The sequence below is a fragment of the Sinocyclocheilus anshuiensis genome, unplaced genomic scaffold, assembly GCF_001515605.1.
Source record: "Sinocyclocheilus anshuiensis isolate Anshui unplaced genomic scaffold, SAMN03320099.WGS_v1.1 scaffold269, whole genome shotgun sequence".
Lineage (NCBI taxonomy): Eukaryota > Metazoa > Chordata > Actinopteri > Cypriniformes > Cyprinidae > Sinocyclocheilus > Sinocyclocheilus anshuiensis.
Genome location: NW_015536474.1, coordinates 1,374,966 through 1,396,730, shown reverse-complemented (window position 1 = coordinate 1,396,730; position 21,765 = coordinate 1,374,966). Strand labels below are relative to the sequence as shown.

The 21,765-nt window shown below is 37.7% G+C and overlaps 2 protein-coding genes across 4 annotated transcripts in view; one reads left to right on the top strand and one right to left on the bottom strand.

Annotated features, from left to right (window-relative positions):
- The window catches only part of LOC107656768 (2-oxoglutarate dehydrogenase, mitochondrial-like), a 20,927-nt gene extending 6,894 nt beyond the window's left edge, over positions 1–14,033 (top strand). For all 3 annotated transcript variants that reach the window (XM_016444746.1, XM_016444809.1, XM_016444872.1), the window contains 19 exons: positions 4,292–4,407; positions 4,508–4,662; positions 4,911–5,057; positions 5,780–5,870; positions 6,809–6,988; positions 7,400–7,528; positions 8,169–8,348; positions 8,440–8,592; positions 8,998–9,100; positions 9,225–9,353; positions 9,623–9,773; positions 9,858–9,985; positions 10,106–10,284; positions 10,372–10,443; positions 10,535–10,660; positions 11,081–11,153; positions 11,246–11,409; positions 11,582–11,736; positions 13,141–14,033. In XM_016444746.1, the coding sequence (XP_016300232.1) occupies positions 4,292–4,407; positions 4,508–4,662; positions 4,911–5,057; positions 5,780–5,870; positions 6,809–6,988; positions 7,400–7,528; positions 8,169–8,348; positions 8,440–8,592; positions 8,998–9,100; positions 9,225–9,353; positions 9,623–9,773; positions 9,858–9,985; positions 10,106–10,284; positions 10,372–10,443; positions 10,535–10,660; positions 11,081–11,153; positions 11,246–11,409; positions 11,582–11,736; positions 13,141–13,261 (2,552 nt within the window). In that variant the 3' untranslated portion in view covers positions 13,262–14,033. The remainder of the gene's footprint in view (positions 1–4,291; positions 4,408–4,507; positions 4,663–4,910; positions 5,058–5,779; positions 5,871–6,808; positions 6,989–7,399; positions 7,529–8,168; positions 8,349–8,439; positions 8,593–8,997; positions 9,101–9,224; positions 9,354–9,622; positions 9,774–9,857; positions 9,986–10,105; positions 10,285–10,371; positions 10,444–10,534; positions 10,661–11,080; positions 11,154–11,245; positions 11,410–11,581; positions 11,737–13,140) is intronic.
- On the bottom strand, positions 13,600–21,765 carry LOC107656979 (poly(ADP-ribose) glycohydrolase-like). The gene is made up of 16 exons (XM_016444984.1): positions 21,511–21,765; positions 20,432–20,887; positions 20,238–20,324; positions 20,049–20,153; positions 19,887–19,958; positions 19,717–19,803; positions 19,465–19,625; positions 19,249–19,361; positions 18,646–18,718; positions 18,495–18,570; positions 18,270–18,417; positions 15,826–15,904; positions 15,605–15,713; positions 15,428–15,518; positions 15,191–15,319; positions 13,600–14,532 (listed from the first exon to the last, which is right to left on the bottom strand). The coding sequence occupies exons 2-16, from the start codon at positions 20,885–20,887 to the stop codon at positions 14,414–14,416; spliced, it is 1,905 nt and encodes a 634-aa protein (XP_016300470.1). The 5' UTR covers positions 21,511–21,765; the 3' UTR covers positions 13,600–14,413.

Below are 21,765 nucleotides of genomic sequence, written 5' to 3'. Positions count from 1 at the left end.
ATACACAAAATAATGTTCATTTTAGCAACATCATATGACCCCTTTAACGTTTTTATAGAAAATATTTTATAGTTTGTTATAGGAAAACAAGTTATGCTCAGAGTCCATAGCCTCGATCATAACATAACAGGCACCTTCCGAGTAGAGACCTGAACGATCGTGGGACCCAACGCAGCACGTGGCGCGAGTGCGGCGCGGGACAACACTTGATGGGCGAGTGCAGGCGGGTAGAGACTCGTGTGTGCAGGATGCGGAAGAATAAGGGTGTACTCACACTAGGCGTTTTGAACTGTGCTCGAGCGCGTTTGATCCCCAAAGCCTGCTTCATTTGACTAGTGTGATTGCTGTGTGCCGCACTCGGGCGCGGTTCGTTTAGCTGTCCCTGGCTCGGTTTGAAGAGGTGGGCCAGAGCATGGTTCAGTTGGGCTCGGGCACGGTACGTATGTAGTGTGTGCGCTAACTGCGCCAGAGCACGGAACTTTTGATATGTGCAGCATGATTGCGTTAACATTTCTTAGCGGCAAACATGATATATCTGTAAAGCAATATATTGTGAGAGGACTGTGTGTTACCGCGTCCCAAACAACTCAAAATAATAAACCACAAAGTTAACAAAACGATGCACTCCACTGTGCTGCGCGAGAGCGCTTCTCTGCTGTCTTCACGTGCTATCCGATACTTACTATTTCCCACGTTGCATTCTTTTCTGTTAAAAATAACAGTGAACAGTGGTTTGTGAATGTTGATGCTTAGCCTAAATAAAAAATTATACTGGGAGCGTTCATGTGAGTGCTGCTGCAGTCTTAATCGCATAAATCTGCTAAAATAATTTGACAAATTCCGTGACATTCCGCGTTAAACTGTGAATTCCGTTTTTATGACTGGATTCCGTGATTCCGTCCGCTTTTTCCACATCGTGGAAATCATAGGGCCCTATATATATACAGTATATAGACTCAAAAGTTTGGGGTTAGTACGATTTTTTAATAAGAGTCTTCTATAAAAAGTCTCTTCTGCTCACCAAGACTGCATTAATTTGATCAAAAATACAGTAAAACCAGTAATATTGTATACTATTTTTACAATTAAAAATAACTGTTTTCTATTTGAATATATTCTAAAGTCTTAATTTATTTCTGTGATATCAAAGAAAAAATTGCTCCAGTCTTCAGTGCCACGTGATCGCTCAGAAATCATCAAAATATGCTGATTTGCTGCTCAAGAAACAAAACTGTTGTTTAACCATGATACATTGTCTTCAGTATTCTTTGATAAATAGAAAGTTAAAAAACAGCATTTATTTAAAATAAAAATCTTTTTAGAACATAAAAAATTTCACTTTTGATCAATTTAATGCGTCCTTTCTGAAAACATGATGCCAAAAAATGGTGCCAGATTAAGTTTTGGATCAGAGCCTATCAGTTTGTACATTATCATATCCAGTCCCCTGGCTTTACCCATTGTAAATGATGTATCCTAATGTCTTTGCACCCATCACTCTTGTCCTCAGAAGTGTCTGCTTGTCAGTGAAATACTTCTCTCATCTAGTGTCATGTTGTAGTTCCTCTTTCTCTCTGCAGATTGACATTTTCATATCCTCTCACAGTGGCTTTATTATTGCACTAGTATGCCTAGGCTATAGACCTTTCTGAATGCTGTGAATAGCAGTTGCTTTATTTCTCATTGTATTGTCTGTTGTGTACATACCGTTTGTAGAGGTTTATCTGCACACGCATTCAGTGTGGATGACTGGAAACCTTTAGCAAGAGACAAGCCACACCCACACAGTCAACATGCTCAACAACTTGGGAAATGTGAACCATCAGAATGCCCCATACAAACTCAAAATACCAAATGGCTTTTCTCTGTCTGATCAGTTCCTCCTAATGGCAAAGCTTGATATTTTAGAGCCGTTTTTTAATCAATGGCAGGCTGATTGTCAGTGAGCATCCAATACTAGTGAGTCATCAGTCTGTAGTGTATTGACAGCCGGGTTTCAAAGTGCACTACAGTATTTGGGGTGAGGGAGTTTTCCAGCGCTGCATTATTCTGTGTTTCATTCAGTGGAAATGCTTCACCCAGTGCTTTTTCTCTGAACACCTCACAGGTTCAATTCTTTTCAGGTCATGACATGGTACAACCGTTAAAACAAAAATAGGTTTGTAACACATGTCCACACATGGGGCATTAACTTTTTTAATGTAATGCTTTTTGACTCCTCAGATGCAGCTGTTTTTAAAGCCCGTCTGTCTCACCTTACAGCTGGAGGTATGAGGACTAGTTAGTGCACTTTAGTAGCATTTTTTTAGAAGCTCCCACCAGTTCCCTGATCAAAAAAAACAGTGATTAAATCAACTTAAAGTGTTGCGTAGTTAAAAGAAGAGCCTTGCTGTCTTTTTTAGCATTTAGTGTAACCCATGTCCTTGATTTTGCATGTCCAAACATTGTTCTTGGGCCTAGTTCTATAAGGCTGTTAGTGAACACTTGAGCATGCTTTTTCCAAACTGTTTATACCAGTATTGTTGTTATTATTAACCAAATCAAGCTAAAACCATGATAATTAAAAAAATACATAAAAATAAATTGTAAATGTTATATGAAAATCTTTGAAAAATGAAAATAGGAATGTTGCTTTGGTAACTTAAAATCAGTTTAACTTGAAGTACTAAAATTACTAAAGCTAAAAATAAAGTGAAATAGAAATATTTTAAATAATAATAAAAATAATAAAAGCACATAAAAATTATTAAAACCTAAAATTAACTAAAAGCTACAACTAAAAGCTCATTTAAAATATTAAAAAATAATATAATAAAATATAAATAAGACTAAAATAACAACTGAAATTTTAACTTAATTGAAAATGCCCTCAACTCTTAGCGGAAATACATTTATATAACTCCACGTGGCACTGTGCCGTTCTCGTCCTCGCAGGAGACCCAGCTGGCATATGTGGCGATTTCCCTCATTAACCTTGCCTAGGGTCTGTTTCTTACATAATGTCCTCATCCTCACTGAATGTCAGATTTAGCCTCAGAGCTCAGGTTTGAACATGCTGTTAGACTCTCCCAAAGTTACCCTTGATGGATTCCAGATCGTAATGGTAATTTATAGCGGTGCTGTTTTAATATAAATATCACTGTTGTGAAAGAATTGAATGTCCGTGTCCCATTTGTGCTACAGACATGAATGATAAAGTGTAAATTATGTGACTCTTGATTTTTAAGCCATCAGATTTATGATTTGTTGTTTTGTTTTTTTTAAATATTCCCACAGACCTACATTGAAGGATGTGGTCTAGAGACCGGAATATCACTTTTGACTTGACAAGACTTGTTATTTGTGCTTACGTTCTCAGTTTGGTCTTACTCCTTTCACTTTTGTTAGCATGTTTAATTTAGCATAATCTTGTTTTACTGGTGTTGCAGGAATGTTATCATGTTTACTTGCCTGCAGCATTGAGTACATGTGTTCATGTTTGTTGTGTAGATAAGTAAACAGGAACAACTCATGTTACACATTGTGAAGGAACGCCATGTTTCACCACACCTTGAGATCATAGGTCAGAGCAAACTGGTATGCGAGATTCTAGTCTGCATTTCTGCTTTGTGGAATACACTCACATGTTGATTATTAATCAATGAGAAAATAGTTCAACTGTACATTCAAACACATTTTTAGGTAAAATGTGTTTGTTCAAACATGCATGTTATGACTAACAAGTTGCCATCTGTAGCATCTTACACCGTGTCTACACCGGACGCGAGTGGCGCGACACGACAAATTATGCTGTCTACACTGGATGTGGTGAGGCGTGACAAATTCCCGACAGTAAACTGCTGCTGCGTTCTGTTTATGACGTACTGACACAAATTTCAAATGATTTTCAACGGTCGCTTTGTCGCGTCCAGTGTAGACAGACTTTAGCTGTTGTGGCGTGGCGCGTCCGGTGTAGACGGTGTTATGCATGCATTCCCTGTGGCACCGGTGGACTGGGCTGGAATAGATCTGTTTTTCACCCTCATGTTTCCTTTTTCCTTTGCTTATACTGTTGGCTTAGCTTTTTCTTCGCATGTTCTGTCTTATGTGCTTGAATGTGCTCCTATTTGCACTTTAAAAATATAAAAAATTACACTTAAAGCATAATAAATTGTTTCACATCCCTACTTCCTTTAACGCAGTTCCATTTGTCCTCTCTGTTTATGTGTGTCGGTCGGATCCACTGTGGTGTTTTGTTTCGCTTGCCCTTCCTCCCCTTTCCACATCCATGTGTTTGCATGTCTGCTGCCAGGCTTCTATGGACTGGAAGAAGCAGATCTGGATAAAGTTTTCCGGCTTCCTACCACAACCTTCATTGGGGGATGTGAAAGTGCCCTTACTCTCAGGGAAATCATTCGGCGTTTAGAGGTACATATCCACCAGCAACATAACAAATTTGTTTTCTTTCTGCTATCGAACTATAAAGGTTGGTTGTTTTGCATGACTTCTCTCTCGCTGCACTATGCAGATGGCCTACTGTCAGCACATCGGGGTGGAGTTCATGTTCATCAATGACCTGCAGCAGTGCCAGTGGATCAGACAGAAGTTTGAGAAGCCGGGAGTGATGCAGTTTACTCTGGACGAGAAAAGGACTCTACTGACCCGTATGGTCCGCTCAACAAGGTCTGTCCATGCCATAGTTTACTGTAGACCTGAATGCATTATTTGCCATTCAAATAATTTAAGCAAAACCCTTCACAAAACAGAAATGAATTCATACATCCACTAATACTGACACCAAGGAAAGGGAATCAGTTTTGTCAAACAAATCACTTACATCATTTGTTCGCAGATGACACTTGCTTTGATATCTTGTTATTTAATGTAATAACATTCTTTTTATTATGTGAATGTTTTTATAATGCTGCCAGGTTTGAGGAGTTCTTGCAAAGGAAATGGTCATCAGAGAAACGTTTTGGCCTAGAGGGATGCGAGTCTCTCATTCCTGCACTAAAAACCATCATCGACAAATCTAGTGAGAACGGAGTGGAGAGCGTTATCATGGGAATGCCACACAGGTAGAGGAACAACCAACTGTACAATAGGGCTGCCCCCTAATAGTCGACTAACCATTAGTCGACGAGAAGAGGCTTGGTCGACCAAAATTGTATTAGTGGCTTAGTCGCAGAAAAAAATAAAACAATCCACAGGAAGTGGCGAATTCACGTAATCCGTGACGGACAGATAGTTAACGGCTGGTCTATGTGGTAATACAGTATTAAGGCAGGACATCCAAATGATTGCTCATCAGTCATCGACTTCAAATATGACTTATCATCTGAATAAATGTGTGCTATTCAAGTGTCTGTGTGGGAGTATGGAAGCTGAATAGTGGCGCTCACTGCATGACAGATGGAGGTGCCGGTGCAGTCACTTGCTCTTAAAATACTCTGTCATTTTTGGTCATAAAGATAAGAATAATACATCTTTCGAATCTGCAAAGACTCTCTTTATTTGTGTGCACTCACAATAACACACATTCGTAATCATTACTTCTGCAGTTTGCTGTGGCAAACTTTATGTGTGCGCTTGAGCGCTTATTAGGCTATGTAGGCAATTAAATGCTCATTATTATGATTTGAATGGTTTATTAATAAACGTGTGATTATTCTCATAATGCTTAATATGAATGACTACTAGTCGAGGGTAGCCCTACTGTACACCAATGTATGGTGGTTAATGAAGTATACTGTATATGTAGGGCCATTGAAACATGTCTGAATTATATGCTCTACATCAGAGGCCGTCTGAATGTGCTTGCTAATGTGATCCGTAAGGAGCTGGAGCAGATCTTCTGCCAGTTTGATTCAAAGCTGGAAGCTGCAGATGAGGTGAGCAGCTCTTTCAAGCCACCTTCATTTCCTTCAGCACTAGTTTCTTGTTAAGCTCATTATACAGATTACAAAACAAATATTTCCGTTTACACAAAAAAAAAGCTACTTTTTTTTTTTAGGCCCAAGGACCCATTTCAGCAATTCTTCCACAAAAATGACCTCGGTACCTCGGTTTTGAAGTCATGTTTCAAATACTGGTGTGACTTTCTAACATTTGCAGATAAGGATGTAATCATAAGATATAAGTTATGTGCTGAGGAAAACATGTCTTAAATGCATATGGCAGCACACGCATCCGAAAGAAGTGCAAGCCGCTTTAAACTGTATGCTTCTCAGAATCCAGTTCACATCATGCAATTCTCGTTTTTTGAGAGACTTTTTTTCTCATTTTTATGAGTTTACATCTCACTTTTTTTTATATAAAAAATAAAAAAAGGTAGCACATTTTATCTCACAATTCTGAATTATTTATTCTTTTTTAAGTTTATGTCTCACAATGCCACCACAGGATGTAAAAAATTTAACTTTTTGCAAATTGTCAGAAATTGTGAGATAAAAAGTCGCAGTTACCTTTTTTTATACTGTGGCAAAAACAAGGTTTCGTAATTATGATGTAACTATAAAAATGTGCATGGTTGAATTGTTCACAGTAACAGGCATTTAGAAAATAGGTTGAATTGTCATTTCATGACAACAATGAAAGTGATAATGTTTAACAAATATTGCAAATCTGGAACAACCGGGGCAGTGATACATAAAACATTCAGTACTGTAATTGTGGTTTACTTAATTAGCTCTGCACAAAATCCATGGTCACATGCTTTTTGTGAAAACAGGTGTCCTCTCCCACATGTCTGGGAAAATTATATAAACTATGTAATATTATCATTCCAGTCCTGTTCATGTTTCAGTTTCTCTTTGTGAGTTTTCTTTAGGGCTCAGGTGATGTGAAGTATCATCTGGGTATGTACCACAGACGCATCAACCGAGTCACTGATCGCAACATCACTCTGTCTCTGATGGCCAACCCTTCACACCTGGAGGCAGTGGACCCTGTAGTGCAGGGCAAGACCAAGGCAGAGCAGTTCTACTGCGGTGACTCTGACGGCAAAAGGGTGTGTGAACTGCCCTCGTGCTTCTAGCATCTGTGCTTATGTTATTAAACTTGAGTGTTTCTCTTAAAGACCCCATGAAACCCCATTATTGCATTAGCAGGATTTTAATCAGTGCATCAGGAAAACAAATCTATTATTACTGTAGATTTCTAGTGCAGGCATCAGCTTAAAGTTTACTTTGTCAAGTAGTACGCTAGTATAAAGATGACCTCCATGTCTGTAACTTTGTAAAGTGAAACACAAATCAAGAGACCTATATCCAAAGATTAAACAGTTCCCTCAAAGACAAACGTGTGATCGGTTGTATTATGTAAACAGTTTTTAGAACAGTCTTAAGTCATCTTTTGTGATCAGACAACAAGACACGATTGACATGAAGTCACTAAGAAGACTGTGTCCTTGTCTCTAAAGGTGATGTCCATCTTATTGCATGGAGACGCAGCCTTCGCAGGTCAGGGTATCGTCTATGAGACCTTCCACCTGAGTGACCTGCCTTCCTACACCACACATGGCACTATTCACGTGGTCGTAAACAACCAGGTCTCTTTCTCACACACTATCACCAGCAGGAAACTTCTTCTTTAAATTGATTATACACTACAGTTCAAAAGTTTGTCTGTAAGATTTTTTTTTCTTCATGTTTTTGAAGTCTGTTATGCTTACCAGGCTGGATTTATTTGATCAAAAATACAGTAAAAACACTTAATACTGTGAAATATTATTACAATTTAATATATCTCTTTTCTGTTTATCATATGTTAAAATGCAATTGATTCCTTTGATGTCAGTGCTGAATTGTTCAGCATCGTTACTCTAGTCTTCAGTCACATGATCCTTCATAAATCATTCTAATATGCTGATTTGCTGTTCAATGAAGTGAAACATTTCTTATTAATGTTTGCTCAATTCAATGCATCTTTACTAAATAAAAGCACTGATTTCTTAAAACAATACCTGGCCAACTGTAGTATTGTATAATTTATAATTTTGTATAAATATATTATATAGGTTCTTGTTTTGGAATAACACATATAATTTTATGATCACTTGGCTTTTGAAGAGAAAATATGTGGTTAAAATAGTGCAATTTATCAAAATGGTTGAAACTGCCATATAAGTTTGACTTTTTTTGAGGCAAATATTTGCATTTATTTAAATATTTTTGTTCCCCTCTCTTTAGATTGGCTTTACTACTGACCCTCGGATGGCGCGCTCCTCGCCGTATCCCACGGACGTGGCCAGAGTGGTCAACGCTCCCATCTTCCATGTTAATGCAGACGATCCTGAGGCTGTGATGTATGTGTGTAATGTAGCTGCAGAATGGAGAGCCACCTTTCATAAAGATGTGGTGGTTGATCTGGTAGGGAAGCACATTTTTTTAAGTCTGAATGTTTCCAACTGTGTGTCAAATGTGTTTTAGGTGTTGACTGGTGTTCTTCTTTGTGCTGTAGGTGAGCTACAGACGGAACGGCCACAACGAGATGGATGAGCCAATGTTTACGCAACCGCTGATGTACAAACAGATAAAGAAACAGAAACCTGTTCTGCAGAAATATGCTGAAAAGCTCACTGCAGAAGGAGCCATAAGCAAACAGGAATATGAGGTCAGATTAACCAAATATTACTCCTAAGATGAATACGTACACTGACATTCAAATGTTTGGGGTCAGAAAGATATTGTTTTGAAAGAAATTAATAATTGTATTCACCAAGAATAAATCAAATTGATCAGAAGTGACAGAAATGTTATGTAACATTATAAATGTTTTTACCATTTTTAATAAATGCTGTTTTGTAGTATTTCACAATATTACAATATTTACTGTATCTTTGACCAAAGCATAACAGACTTTAACATTAAAATATCTGACAGACCTTAAACTTTTGATCGGTAGTGTTTAAGTTGTAGTAACAATAATAGGAAACATTGACAATATTTGTCAAATACTTTCTTAAATTACTTGTGTGAATATTTACATTAATATAATGTTGCCTGTCTGTCCTTGTAGGAGGAAATTGCCAAGTATGACAAAATCTGTGAGGAGGCGTACAATCGTTCTAAAGATGAGAAGATCTTGCACATTAAGCACTGGCTTGACTCACCTTGGCCAGGTGGGTGTGTGTGTTTGTGTTTATGTACAATGTCTCCAAACTGAGACACTTTTACGTGTGTGTATTACATGCGTGTATTTGCTCTGAAATCTACTTGACTTGACATTTGTGCTTAACTCTACAGGTTTCTTCACTCTGGACGGTCAACCCAAGAGTATGAGCTGTCCATCCACTGGTCTTAATGAAGAAGTGCTTAGTCACATTGGTCAGGTGGCTTCCTCTGTGCCTGTGGAGGATTTCACTATCCATGGAGGTACCTTTTCACTCTCATCTCTGCATACACCTGCACACAATTATGAAATGGCAAATGGCCTGTACCCAAAGTCATTTTTGAAGCGTGTTGGGAACCGGCTATATCTACAGTTCCTATCTACTTGAATGCAGAAATACTGAAATCTTCAAAATTAGCTTGCGTTACAAAAACATAGAAATCACCAATAAATCTGCCAAAAATTCTATCATAAAGTTGCTTGTTTGTCTCGAATCCAGCTTCTGTACTTATTCTGTCCGTCTTCTTCTAAGGTCTTACCCGTATCCTGAAGGGCAGGGCTACAATGGTGCAGAACCGCTCAGTGGACTGGGCTCTGGGAGAATACATGGCCTTAGGTTCTCTTCTAAAGGAAGGCATTCATGTGCGTCTCAGTGGTCAGGATGTGGAGAGAGGGACCTTCAGGTGAGAGCAGCTGTATCTCGTGCTTCTGAATTAACTTGATTTGGCACTTGATTCTCCATAGTCTACCTTTTTATCCCCATACAGTCATCGGCACCATGTGCTACATGATCAGAACGTTGACAAACGGACTTGCATTCCCATGAACTACATTGACCCGAACCAAACTCCATATACAGTGTGCAACAGCTCCCTGTCAGAATACGGGGTTCTTGGTGGGTATAAACCAAATGAAATGTGGCTGGTTGCTGTCGGTCAAACAAACCCAGAAGAAGCTGCACATTATATGCCCACTGAACAATCATATCCTCAGGTCTGTGTCTCATTGTGTGCAGGTTTTGAGCTTGGCTTTGCCATGGCGAGTCCTAATGCTCTAGTGCTCTGGGAGGCTCAGTTTGGAGACTTTCATAACACCGCCCAGTGCATCATCGACCAGTTCATCTCCCCCGGCCAGGCCAAGTGGGTCCGACAGAACGGCATTGTGCTGCTGCTGCCTCATGGCATGGAGGGCATGGTGAGGTCTTTTCATCTTAAATCCACCTCTGAGCTTCCATCTTCTCATCCGCTCCTTTTTTCATTACTTTCTTGGTGATCTTTTCAGGGACCAGAGCACTCCTCCGCCCGTCCAGAGAGATTCCTGCAGATGTGCAATGATGACCCTGACGTTTTCCCGGTAAATCTCTGGCTTTTTTAAGCATGAAAATTTTAACCGAACACAATATTTACTAAGAATATCGGTCTTAATACTCATTTGTTTGACACAGAAAATCACAGAGGACTTTGCCGTCCGGCAGCTTTATGACTGTAACTGGATTGTGGTGAACTGCTCCACTCCTGCAAATTACTTCCATGTTCTTCGGAGGCAGATCCTTCTGCCCTTCAGAAAGCCTGTAAGAGACATTTTACTCTGTTCATCATCTCTACAGGTTTCCTTCACCACGAAAAACATGGAAATATCAGAGAATTTTAAAGTTGCTTTCCAGTTCTTGAAATCATGGATTAGTCGTGGAAAAACATATATTTGCTATGGAAATTTTAGTATTTTTTTCTCTAAAATATTTAATTTAATAGCTATTGTACTTGCAGTGTCCAATTTGTGACTAAATCTTTCTAAGTAGCTTTTTCAATGATTTACTGAAAATGGGTTACACATTGTTTTGAATGGATTCATTAGCAAATCCATGTAAATATTTTTAAAAATCCTGGACATAGAAAAGTCATGAAAATGGATTGGTCAAATATTGTGGGACTTTGTTTGTAGCTAACTTGTGGTTTCATGAAGATTTAATCTTTCTTTCTATTTGCTCTAGCTCATTATCTTCACGCCTAAATCACTGCTACGGCACCCAGAGGCCAAGTCAAGATTTGACAACATGTTACCAGGTTTTTCCACTTGAAATCTTGGCAATCCTTTGCCATACAATGTCCCGCTAGAGCATTTTTAGTAATGTTCAGGTGTGTTCGGGTTTGATTAGGCACACACTTCAGACGTCTCATTCCTGAAGAAGGAAGTGCATCACAGAATTCAGCTGGAGTGAAGCGTCTCATCTTCTGCACAGGAAAAGTTTATTATGACCTCACCAAAGAACGAAAGACCAGAGGCCTGGAGGACACAGTAGCCATCAGCCGCATTGAGCAGGTACCTGCATATACTTTCATTCTTATATTTATTAAATGGGCCATGTTCTGTATTTATTTCTCTATAATAAGAATGCTCATTATACTAGTCCAGCATTATCATTTTCGCTTCATGCCTGCACCCTTTGTAGTTAAAAGATGTGTTTGATTACTTTAAATGTTTTATTGTGCAGCTTTCTCCATTCCCATTTGACCTGGTGAAAGCTGAGGCAGAGAAGTATCTGCAGGCTCAGCTGCTGTGGTGCCAGGAAGAGCACAAGAATCAAGGCTACTACAACTATGTCAAGCCACGCATCAGCAGAACCTTCAACAACACCCATCCCGTTTGGTAACTCGTGTCTTTAAATTCATCTTTAGAATGAATCTCACAAAATCTCTCAAGAACTAGGCTATATATTTCCTCCAAAATTTAAAGAATTATATTTGGCATAAAGACAATGAAGCCATGTATCAAGTAATATTGACAATATTTTCATGATTTTTTAAAAAGTATTTAAGTAAGCAGTCCAACAATTACTACAAAAAGTAATTGTTGAACTGTTTTTTTTTTTTTTAGAAATATAGTTTTACAATAAATGATCTCTGTTTTTCTTTATTCATATTTAGAAATGATACTATAAAAATTACTGCATTGCAAATACAAAATATTTTAATGGTTTTTAATGGCTAAATACTCCATTCTTAAAAATGTTTTTTAACAATAATATAATAAGTGATAATGCTATTATAATATAATATAATAGTATAATATAGTAATAATTAATCATAAATAATAATAATCATAATTTTTTTAACATGTTTCAAATTTATACGGATAGTTCACCCAAAAATCTAAATTCTGTCATTAATTACTCACCCTGTCGTTCCAAACCTGTAAGATGTTCGTTCATCTTCAGAACACAAATTAAGATATTTTTTGATGAAATTCGAGAGATTTCTGAAATGTTCTGGGAACTGAAATTACATGGCTTACACGCATTAGCAACGCAAGTAATAATTGGCCACAAATACTGTTGCATGAATGCATAGCATGAAAAAGCTTCAGGTCAGCCCAAAGTAAGCAAATTACCCTTCATAGACAGCAACGCAACTGAAATGTTCCCAGACCCAGAAACGTAGTAAGGACATTGGTAAAACAGTGCATGTGACATCAGGGGTTCAACCGCAATTTTACGAAGCTACGAGAATACTTTTTGTGTGCAAAGAAAACAAAAATAATGACTTTATTCCATACTTTATATAGGAGAATAATTGTTGAATGTCGTTTTTTTTATGCACAAAAAGTATTCTCGTAGCTTCATAAAATTGCGGTTGAACCCCTGATGTCACATGGACTGTTTTACCAATGTCCTTACTACATTTCTGGGTCTGGGAACATTTCAGTTGTGTTGCTGTCTATGGAGGGTCAGAAAGCTCTTGGATTTCATAAAAAATATCTTAATTTGTTTTCCAAAGATGAACAAAGGTCTTAAGGTTTTTGGAACGACATTAGGGTGAATAATTAATGACAGAATTTATTTTTGGGTGAACTATCCATTTACTTGTTTGTTTACTTTGGGGTGACCTGAAGAAGTTTTCATGCTGTGCATTCATGCAACAGTATTTGTACCCAATTATCATGTGTTGCTAATGCGTGTAAGCCATGTAATAATGCATGTAAGACCTCATTTGTAAGTCACTTTGGATAAATGAAAACATGCATTTACATTATATTTACCTGTATTCTTCTCAGGTACGCCGGCCGAGAGCCTGCAGCTGCCCCCGCCACAGGCAACAAGAAGGCTCATCTTGTGGAGCTGGAGCGGTTCTTGGACACAGCCTTCAACCTGGATGCCTTCCAGAACCAGTCCTAAGCACCTCGCACCATCCACTCCCTTCATTACCATCCCTCCGTCCCTCGTTTTTCAGGAAACTCACACCCCACTGTTAGCGTTAGAAGGCAGGCTGGCAGCTTGGAATCTCCTGACCAAAGCACAGGTTTGCTTTGCACTGTACAGTAGATATGAGAGGCCTATCTATGCAGGTTTTATGAAAGGATGCAAGCTTTCAGCAATGTCATGGTAATGGGATCAGTTTGCATGCATGTGTCTCCGAGGCATGTTGATGATGGTTTTAATAGGGATTTAAAGTGACATGGAGCTTAAACTAGAGGTTTCCCCTCAATAATACAAATATTTTTTTTAATTTTGAATATGCACAAAATCACATCAACAGCGCAAGAAAATGTTTGCACTGTCCGTTACCTGATTTGGCATGGACATCTCAGAAATGAGACACTGAAAAGTCATGATAGCATTAATGCTTTAAAGGGCATGCTTGGAACCCTATGCATTTTTAAATTATTGCGAAAAAGGAACAAGTTAGCTTGCCTGTGTTTAGCAGTTTTAGAATATAGCAGGAAATGTAAAGACACCCTATCTTTCTTTCTTCCTTATCCTCTTCGTCTCTCCCATTCACCCTCTAAACACTCAGTGCCAAATTATAATGAACTTCATTAGGTGAATTCAAGGACTGAATGCTGAAACAATAATTTGATCTTCTTGTTATTTAAAAACAACAATAAGCTGAGATTAAGCAACAAGCAGAAAGACTCTCTTCAGGACATAAAATAAAAGGATTTATTTATTTTCTTAGGCTTGTGTTTATTTCAGACTACTGTTATACTACTTCATCTCAATTTCAGTCTGTTTGCTTGTTGTACTTACAAATGATGCAAGAAAACTACAAATTTAACATGAACAGTTTATTTTGCATTAATAAAGACATACATGTCTTGTGCACTTTATCAGATGATCTTTAATCAATCTGAATTTTTCGTTAATTAATATGAATCGTGACTAACACATTTTAATTAAGGTAAACAATTAAATATGACACCTGTGGTCCAAAAACAACTACATAACATACAGCAGGTTTTTTTATATTGTTACATTATTCTGATCTTTCAGAAATCTGATACATTCAAAGCAGCTTTACATATTTAATACTGCTGAAGCCAGACAGATTTACAGTAAGCTATTCTTATGTTTGATCTTCTCTCTGATGAATCTGTACAAGTCTGTTGCTGAGTGATGTTCACGAGTGTAGTGTCCACCAAATTCTTTCAGCAACTTGTACAGTTTATCTGTTGAGAGTAGAAATGATCAGTTTACTCTAAACCAGAAGCTGAAAAACAACTAGCTTACATTTAGTACTGTATTATTGTATGTTTGTAAAACAACACTGAACACCCTTGGTTCTTGAATTTGGCTATTAAAAATATATTATAAAAATACAATTTAAAAACACTTTTAAAAATAATGCTGAACTGTAGTTTCTACATAAACAGTACAGTTTGGGGTCTCTAATATTTTTTTTATGTTTTTGAAAGAAGTCTCTTGAGTTTACTAAGGATACATTTATTTAATAAAAAAATACAATAAAAACAGTAATACTGTGAAGTATTATTACGATTAAAAAAATCTATATGTAATATATTTTAAAATGTATTTTTTTCCTGTGATGCAAAGCTGATGATGATACAATTTTTCAGGATTCATTTATAAATAGAAAGCTCAAAAGAACAGCATTTATTTATTGATGTTACCAATTGAATGAGTCCTTGCTGAATAAAAGTATTTATTTTTTTAATAATTAAAAAAAAAAATTACTGACCCCAAACTTTTGAACAGTAGTGTATAGTGTATATCATCAACCTAAGAGCTACTATTGTAGTCTATTAATAATTCTAGTACTTACGCCTCCTCATTCCTGTATGTTTTGATTTCAGTGTATGTACTTACCTACGGTCACATTGTTTTTGGTCAGTATCTCATGCATTCTTTGTATTTCGTATGCAAGATGTTCATTGCGAAATGTGAAGTAAGCCATGTCTCGTTCAGCCACCGCGGCAGCCATCAACTGGATGAGAGCTTTTGAGGACAAACACATTCTGTTCTGTGCATTTACTCTATCGTAATCAATGTAAAGTGTTTATAATTTCTCCAGATCAAATGTGTGTGTGTGTGTTTCTTTATTACCTTTGAGTTTAGGATCCCCATTGAAGGCACCGCAGCCCCAGTTGCCTGTTGCGATAGCGGTTTCTGGTTTTCCGTGGAATCCCACGAATGCCTTTGAGAGTCACACAAGCCTGAATAACCTTTACAGTTAGGAATGGCAAAATTCTTACATATATTTTAATGTGTTAAAACTAGTACCTTGTTGAGTTCTCGTTTTATGTTCTCTTGGGTGTACTGCTCCTTTGGGTTCTTGAAGTCAAGAGCATCAATGGCAACAATCTGCCGATAACGCCTCTTCCACATATCCCTATGAGTGTATTTGACACAATGTTACATTAATTTACTTTTTTTCTGTAAAACCAATGATTTTTTTAAAAATTCACTTTTCTGAATTTTGTGCATTTGTCATCGTTGCTTACCGCTTTGTGCAATCATTGTATGGACCCACCCAAGAAAAGGTTTTGCTATAGCCAGAAGTAATGCTGTACATCTGAGGACCTGATGACACATTATAAATAAGACTTAGTCCAAGATGGGGACCAGCAGTAGCTCACCCCCCAAAAATGTTTTTTTTTTATTCTCATCTCACTTTCACTTTTCAGTGGTATGTCAGCAAAGGAGTTACTATATGGGATTTGTTTTAGCTGCAGACTTTGATTCCATCCAGTTAGAAGATATCAAACATGTTTCATATTTTGAGCCGATTTTAGAAAACTTGTTTTCATTTGTCACACGTGTCCTAGCAACAAGGCACATGTTTCTGCGTGAGTTTGTTATGATCAGAATGACTTAAAGGTCTGAGCCTGTATTCTTAAAGCTTCTAAGAATCCTCTCAGAGAGCTCCTAATTTAGCTTAAAACTTTCTAACTAGCAATCTTTGCTTAAGGGTGATTCAGGACCACTGGCACCGATAGCCTAGTGGGCAGTGTGCCGACATACAACACCATTGTGTTACGGGCGTCCCAAGTTCGAATCCCGGCTCGAGGATCTTTCCCAATCCCACCCCCCTCTCTCTCTCCCACTTCGCTTCCTGTCTGCTCTCCACTGTCGTATCATAATAAAGGCAAAACACCAAAAATAAATCTTTAAAAAAAGTGATTCAGGACCAATCTGAGAGCAACTCTGAGCAAGGAAAAGACAAAAACTTTCATCCTAGTGAGGAGACAGGGCTGACCCCGTTGCTAGGTAAGACAAATTCTATTGAAGACTGATTGGTTGTCCAAACAGAAAAAAAAAGAAAAGCTGTTTTAAATAGGGTATATTTTTTCCTATTTTACCCTACTCTCTCTTTCTCACACACACACATATATAGAGAGAGAGAGCTGGGTAGTAACGGATTACATGTAATCTGGATTACATAATCAGATTCCAAAAATTAATTACTTGTAATTGGATTAAATTACATTTTAAAATGCTTGTAAGCAAACTACAGTTACTTTTTATTGATTACATATTATTCACACAATAGTAATATTTTATTCACAATTTATTGATTGAAATTCCACTTTTTCATCTTTTAAATGTTCCTTTCTAAAATCGCCTACCACTTATATACAGTCAGAAAGTCTTGCAGTTTAGTCGGGTGGCTACACAGCATTTGACCACTGGATTTACAAAAATAATTTCAGGTTTAAGAAGTGTTTCAATATACATTTTTATTTGAATTATCACTTTATCACAGGTTATTTAAGCATTACTATGTCTTTGGAAGGCTTTTGTCAAACTTGTTTTGACATCTAATAATAATTCCTTACATTTATATAGCGCTTTTCTGGGCACTCAAAGCGCTTTACATAGAAGGGGGGAATCTCTTCAACCACCACCAGTGTGCAGCATCCATCTGGATGATGCGACGGCAGCCATATTGCACCAGAACGCCCACCACACACCAGCTTATTGGTGGAGAGGAGACAGAGTGATGAAGCCAATCAGCAGATATGGGGATGGTTAGGAGGCCATGATGGTCAGAGGCCAATGGGTGAATTTGGCCAGGATGCCGGGGTTACACCCCTACTCTTTTTCGAAGGACATCCTGGGATTTTTAATGACCACAGAGAGTCAGGACCTCGGTTTAACGTCTCATCCGATCTGAACCTGTTTCACCTATTATATTTACTTGAAGTACCCCTGAGACGCTACATGTCGACGTGCCGCCCACGAGGCTATCGGCACCAACATATTTATTTTTTTTTTAGCAAGTATTTTATTTTGATTGATTTTATTTTAAAATTACATTTTTTATTATTTAATTAGTTATTAGCGTTTCATTCAATTCACGAACCTTTGCAGTTCCTTTACAAACCCTAGTTTTGGAAACCTTGATGTAATGTAATGTTTAATGCACTTCATGTTCTTAATAACAATGAATGGAATATATTTTCTTACTCTTTTTATTTTTTATATCAAGATGGTACAAGATTATCCTATTTAAATCAATGTGATAAATTTACGAGTTTATCACATTGATTTAAATAGGAGTTAGGTCAAAAATAAACAAGTTAGGTCAAAAATAAAAAAAAGTAGTCTGATTACATTACCTAAAATGAGTAATGTAGTGGATTACACTACTAACTACAATTTTTGTCATGTAATTTGGAATCGGTAACGGGCTACAATTCGAAAGTAATCTACCCATATGTGTGTGTGTGTGTGTGCGTGTGTATATATATATATAGGAAAGTACGTGACACTCTTTGCACTAAGAATTTTCTTGAATATGGGCCCTGGTGTGTGTGATCTTCAGTTGTTCATTGTATGATTTTAAGAAAAGTCGGCAAGTATATGATGATGATGATAGTGTTTTAAATCTTGTGCAGTGTATTACAGCCTTAAGATAACTTTGTGCTAAATGCCCCAGCAGTACCTGTGATCTTAAGGCACTCGTTATCAGCCAGTTTCTCCGTGAAGAGTCTGGCCACGATGAGCTCTGGACTCATGAGGAAGAGGATCTCCTCCTGAACCAGTCCTGACTTCAGCACTCCTCCACCAATATATTTGCAGGCAAAGTCCACCTGTCCAGAACAACATGATGTAGATGAAACTTATCTGAAGAACAGGTACAAAACAGCCATGTTTAGATGAAACTGACCTGCAGCATGCCTGTACCCTCTTTCTCAATGGATCCTTCTGAAGAGATGTGAAGGTTCCTCAGGGGCATCTTCTGTCTAAAGTCCAACACGATCAGTACGAAGCATGTCAACACGCTATAGTCTATTTACTGTATTACTAGTGCAACTTACTTATTCCAGTCAGGGAGCTGTGAGGATGGAATGCTAATCCTTTCAAAACTAACCAGTCCATCTGGTTTTGATGCTGTTAAAGAAGTTAAAGGAAATTCAATTCTCTTACACTGAAATGAAAATAAATTCCTTGCTCATCCTTTGAAATATCTGCATGCATCACTGACATATAAACTCCCATTCAAAAGTTGCAAGGATGTGACAGTGAAGACATTCATGATGTTACAATAGATTTCTATTTCAAATAAATGCTGTTCTTTTGAAATGTATATTAATCATAAACCTGGTAAAAAAAAAAGTATCCCAGTTTCTACGAACATATTTCATCTCTTATCAATACTGATAATTATAAGAAATGTTTCTTAAGCATCAAATCAGCATATTATAATGGTTTCTGAAGGATCATGTGACACTGAAGGCTGGAGTAATGATGCTGAAAATTAAGCCTTGCATCACAGGAATAAATTACATTTTAAAATATATTACATCAGTAAAAAGTTATTTTAAATTGTAATAATATTCAACAAAATTACTGTTTTTACTGTATTTTTTATCAAATAAATGCAGTCTTGGGTGAGCATCAGAGACTTCCTTCAAAAATACCTGGATCTTGATCATGACTTTCATTTGTCACTGTGTTGAAGTAATGGAATATGGCCCTCAGTTTTTCTGCTTTCTGGGCTAATTTTGCTGGGTCTTTCTCATTGGCAAATAGGCTATGGCAAAAAAATATTTATGTATATTATAAAACGAACAGATACGACACCAGTATTTTCAGATCAGAATGAAACATTCAGTGTAATGTGATCAGAGCATCACCTGCTGAAGTTGATGGTGGGGAAGTTGGAGTATTCTGAACCAGGTTTAGTGTCGTTCCTGTGAGGGAAGGTGCAGAAGAAGGCGTTTGCTAACAAACTGGAAATCTGCTGCTGAGACATTGTTATGGCCTGGTTCTGTTGCTGTCGCAGGAGAGGGATGGGCTGGAATCAGAGAGTACAGACATTGTAAGTATATCATTTTTATTGTATGGTTGTTGCTTGTCAGATTGTACAATATGAACCCATACAGTACCTGTTTAATGAGATCAGGTAACTCAAGAGCTAGTTTGGCCATCTTTGGGATCAGCAAATGGAGATTATTGTCAACTGTGTGTAAGCGCTGTAGAGCAATTACAAAAATGAGTCTGTGTATTTTCAAATTAACATTTACCTGTCCTCTGATACAGAGAATGATTCACTAACCTGACCATAAAGATAAAGCGCATCAAATGTCCATTTTCCCTTGTTGGTGGAATTGTAAGACATTATTGCGGTCTACAAATAGACAAAAACGGATAACAGGTCACATGATAAACACACTTTAGCTAGTGTAAAAGTATTTGTCATTGTTTAGTGTTACAGTACCTCAGCATCCCCAATAGAGTTACTGCCTTTGGTGAGCTTGCGCAGAGCATGACAGGTGGCTTCCCAGCGAGAGGGTGGTGCATGGGACTTGTTGTGGGACGGAGGCTATGGGGAATAATAATTATACTGAATATAATGATCTTTAGAGAGAGAGATTTGTTCAATAGCATTCTGGATGCTCATACTTACATACAAATGTGGTAACTTCACATTTTTGGAATCCCAAACATGAGTTCTTTGAAAAGGGACAATCACACCTCTTTGGAAAAATGTCATCTGCTCAGACAAGCCAGTAACATGAATTATGATCAAATTCATATTCATAGCACACTTTATAAAGTAAGATTATAATACAAGAACTGAGAATGAAATTTGATTCTTACATCTAGCATTATTATATGTCCTATCAGTTTCTTGTCAAACTCTGTGGAGAAGTTTTGCATTGTTTTGAGGTTCTTAATGGGATATGTGGGACCCAGCTGTATCCCAAGCTGTGGTCTTGTTCCTGAGCTGGAAGCATCTGAGAATGGATCTGAAGTGTCCATGGGTGCACCTTGAGAGGGCCGGTTTGAGCTGCTTTCTCCAGATGCACTATGGGTTGGCTTGGGGTTTTGGAACTCATCAGATTTGGCTTTTTTGGCCATTTTCTCTGCGCTCTCATTAGATAGGTGCTTTTTTTCTTCCCTTTCATTCTCAGTAGTTGTGGCCCCTTTGCCTGCAGAATCAGTGGATGAGTGCTGGTTTTTGGGTTCTCCTCTTGATGATTGACCACCAGTGTTTCCACTGTTATTTGTCTGATTTAAGCATCCCTTCACTTGAGTGCTGTCTTGCTGTGACATCTAAGGCCAAAATAAAGCGAAAGCATCAGAATATACAATACAAAACAAGACAAATCAGCTTTTTGGCCTATATCTTGATATGTGCGAATCTTCATTTTTCTCTGTTTGACCCGTTTTGGATCTACCTGAAGGCAAGGGCGTGTTTAGGGCCCACTGTAGGGCAACTGCGTGGTTTGCCTGGTGCCTAAACACGCTAACTTGCTGCCTGAAGGCGTGTTTACAGTGTGAACACTTTCTTATTCCAACTTTCTGGGTAACCAAGAACTCACTGGAGTACGAAAAAGACAGGAAACGCGTATTTATAAGGGTAGTAAGTGGTAAAAACATTAGTACGTAGTAAACAAAAGTCTGTGTACTCAAAGTTACATGTACATTGTCGGAAGCAGAAAATGTTAAAATGGTCTCTCTCCATTTTATTTTAATTGAATAATTATATACAATATGTAGTGGTTTAATATTTGTTCTGTAGTGTTTGGTGCTCTTTCGCTTTCGATTTTACGAACTATGTGTAACGTTACAATCAAATGCGATGTTTTTATACGGACCACATGCAACTTTCGCGAGGTTTTACAGATGGTGTGTAAAACAGAACGTGCAGAAACTGGTAAATGACATCTACTCACTTGTTCGGCTGTAATAGTCCGTGCAGTTGGCGTCCAGTGTCTGTGAAAGCTTGTGTGACTAGAACGAAAGTGAACGCGCGAGAATGAAACCTTGAGCTGTGGCAGTTCCTGAGAACTGCAGCATATAAGCGATGACGGGATACGGAAACACCACAAGCATTTATTTCTAAAGCTGACATTTAATCAATTCTGTCATAGTGTTTCCTGGTCAAAACCGCTTTATTAATCTCTCACCTTTCGTCACATGACTGTTGT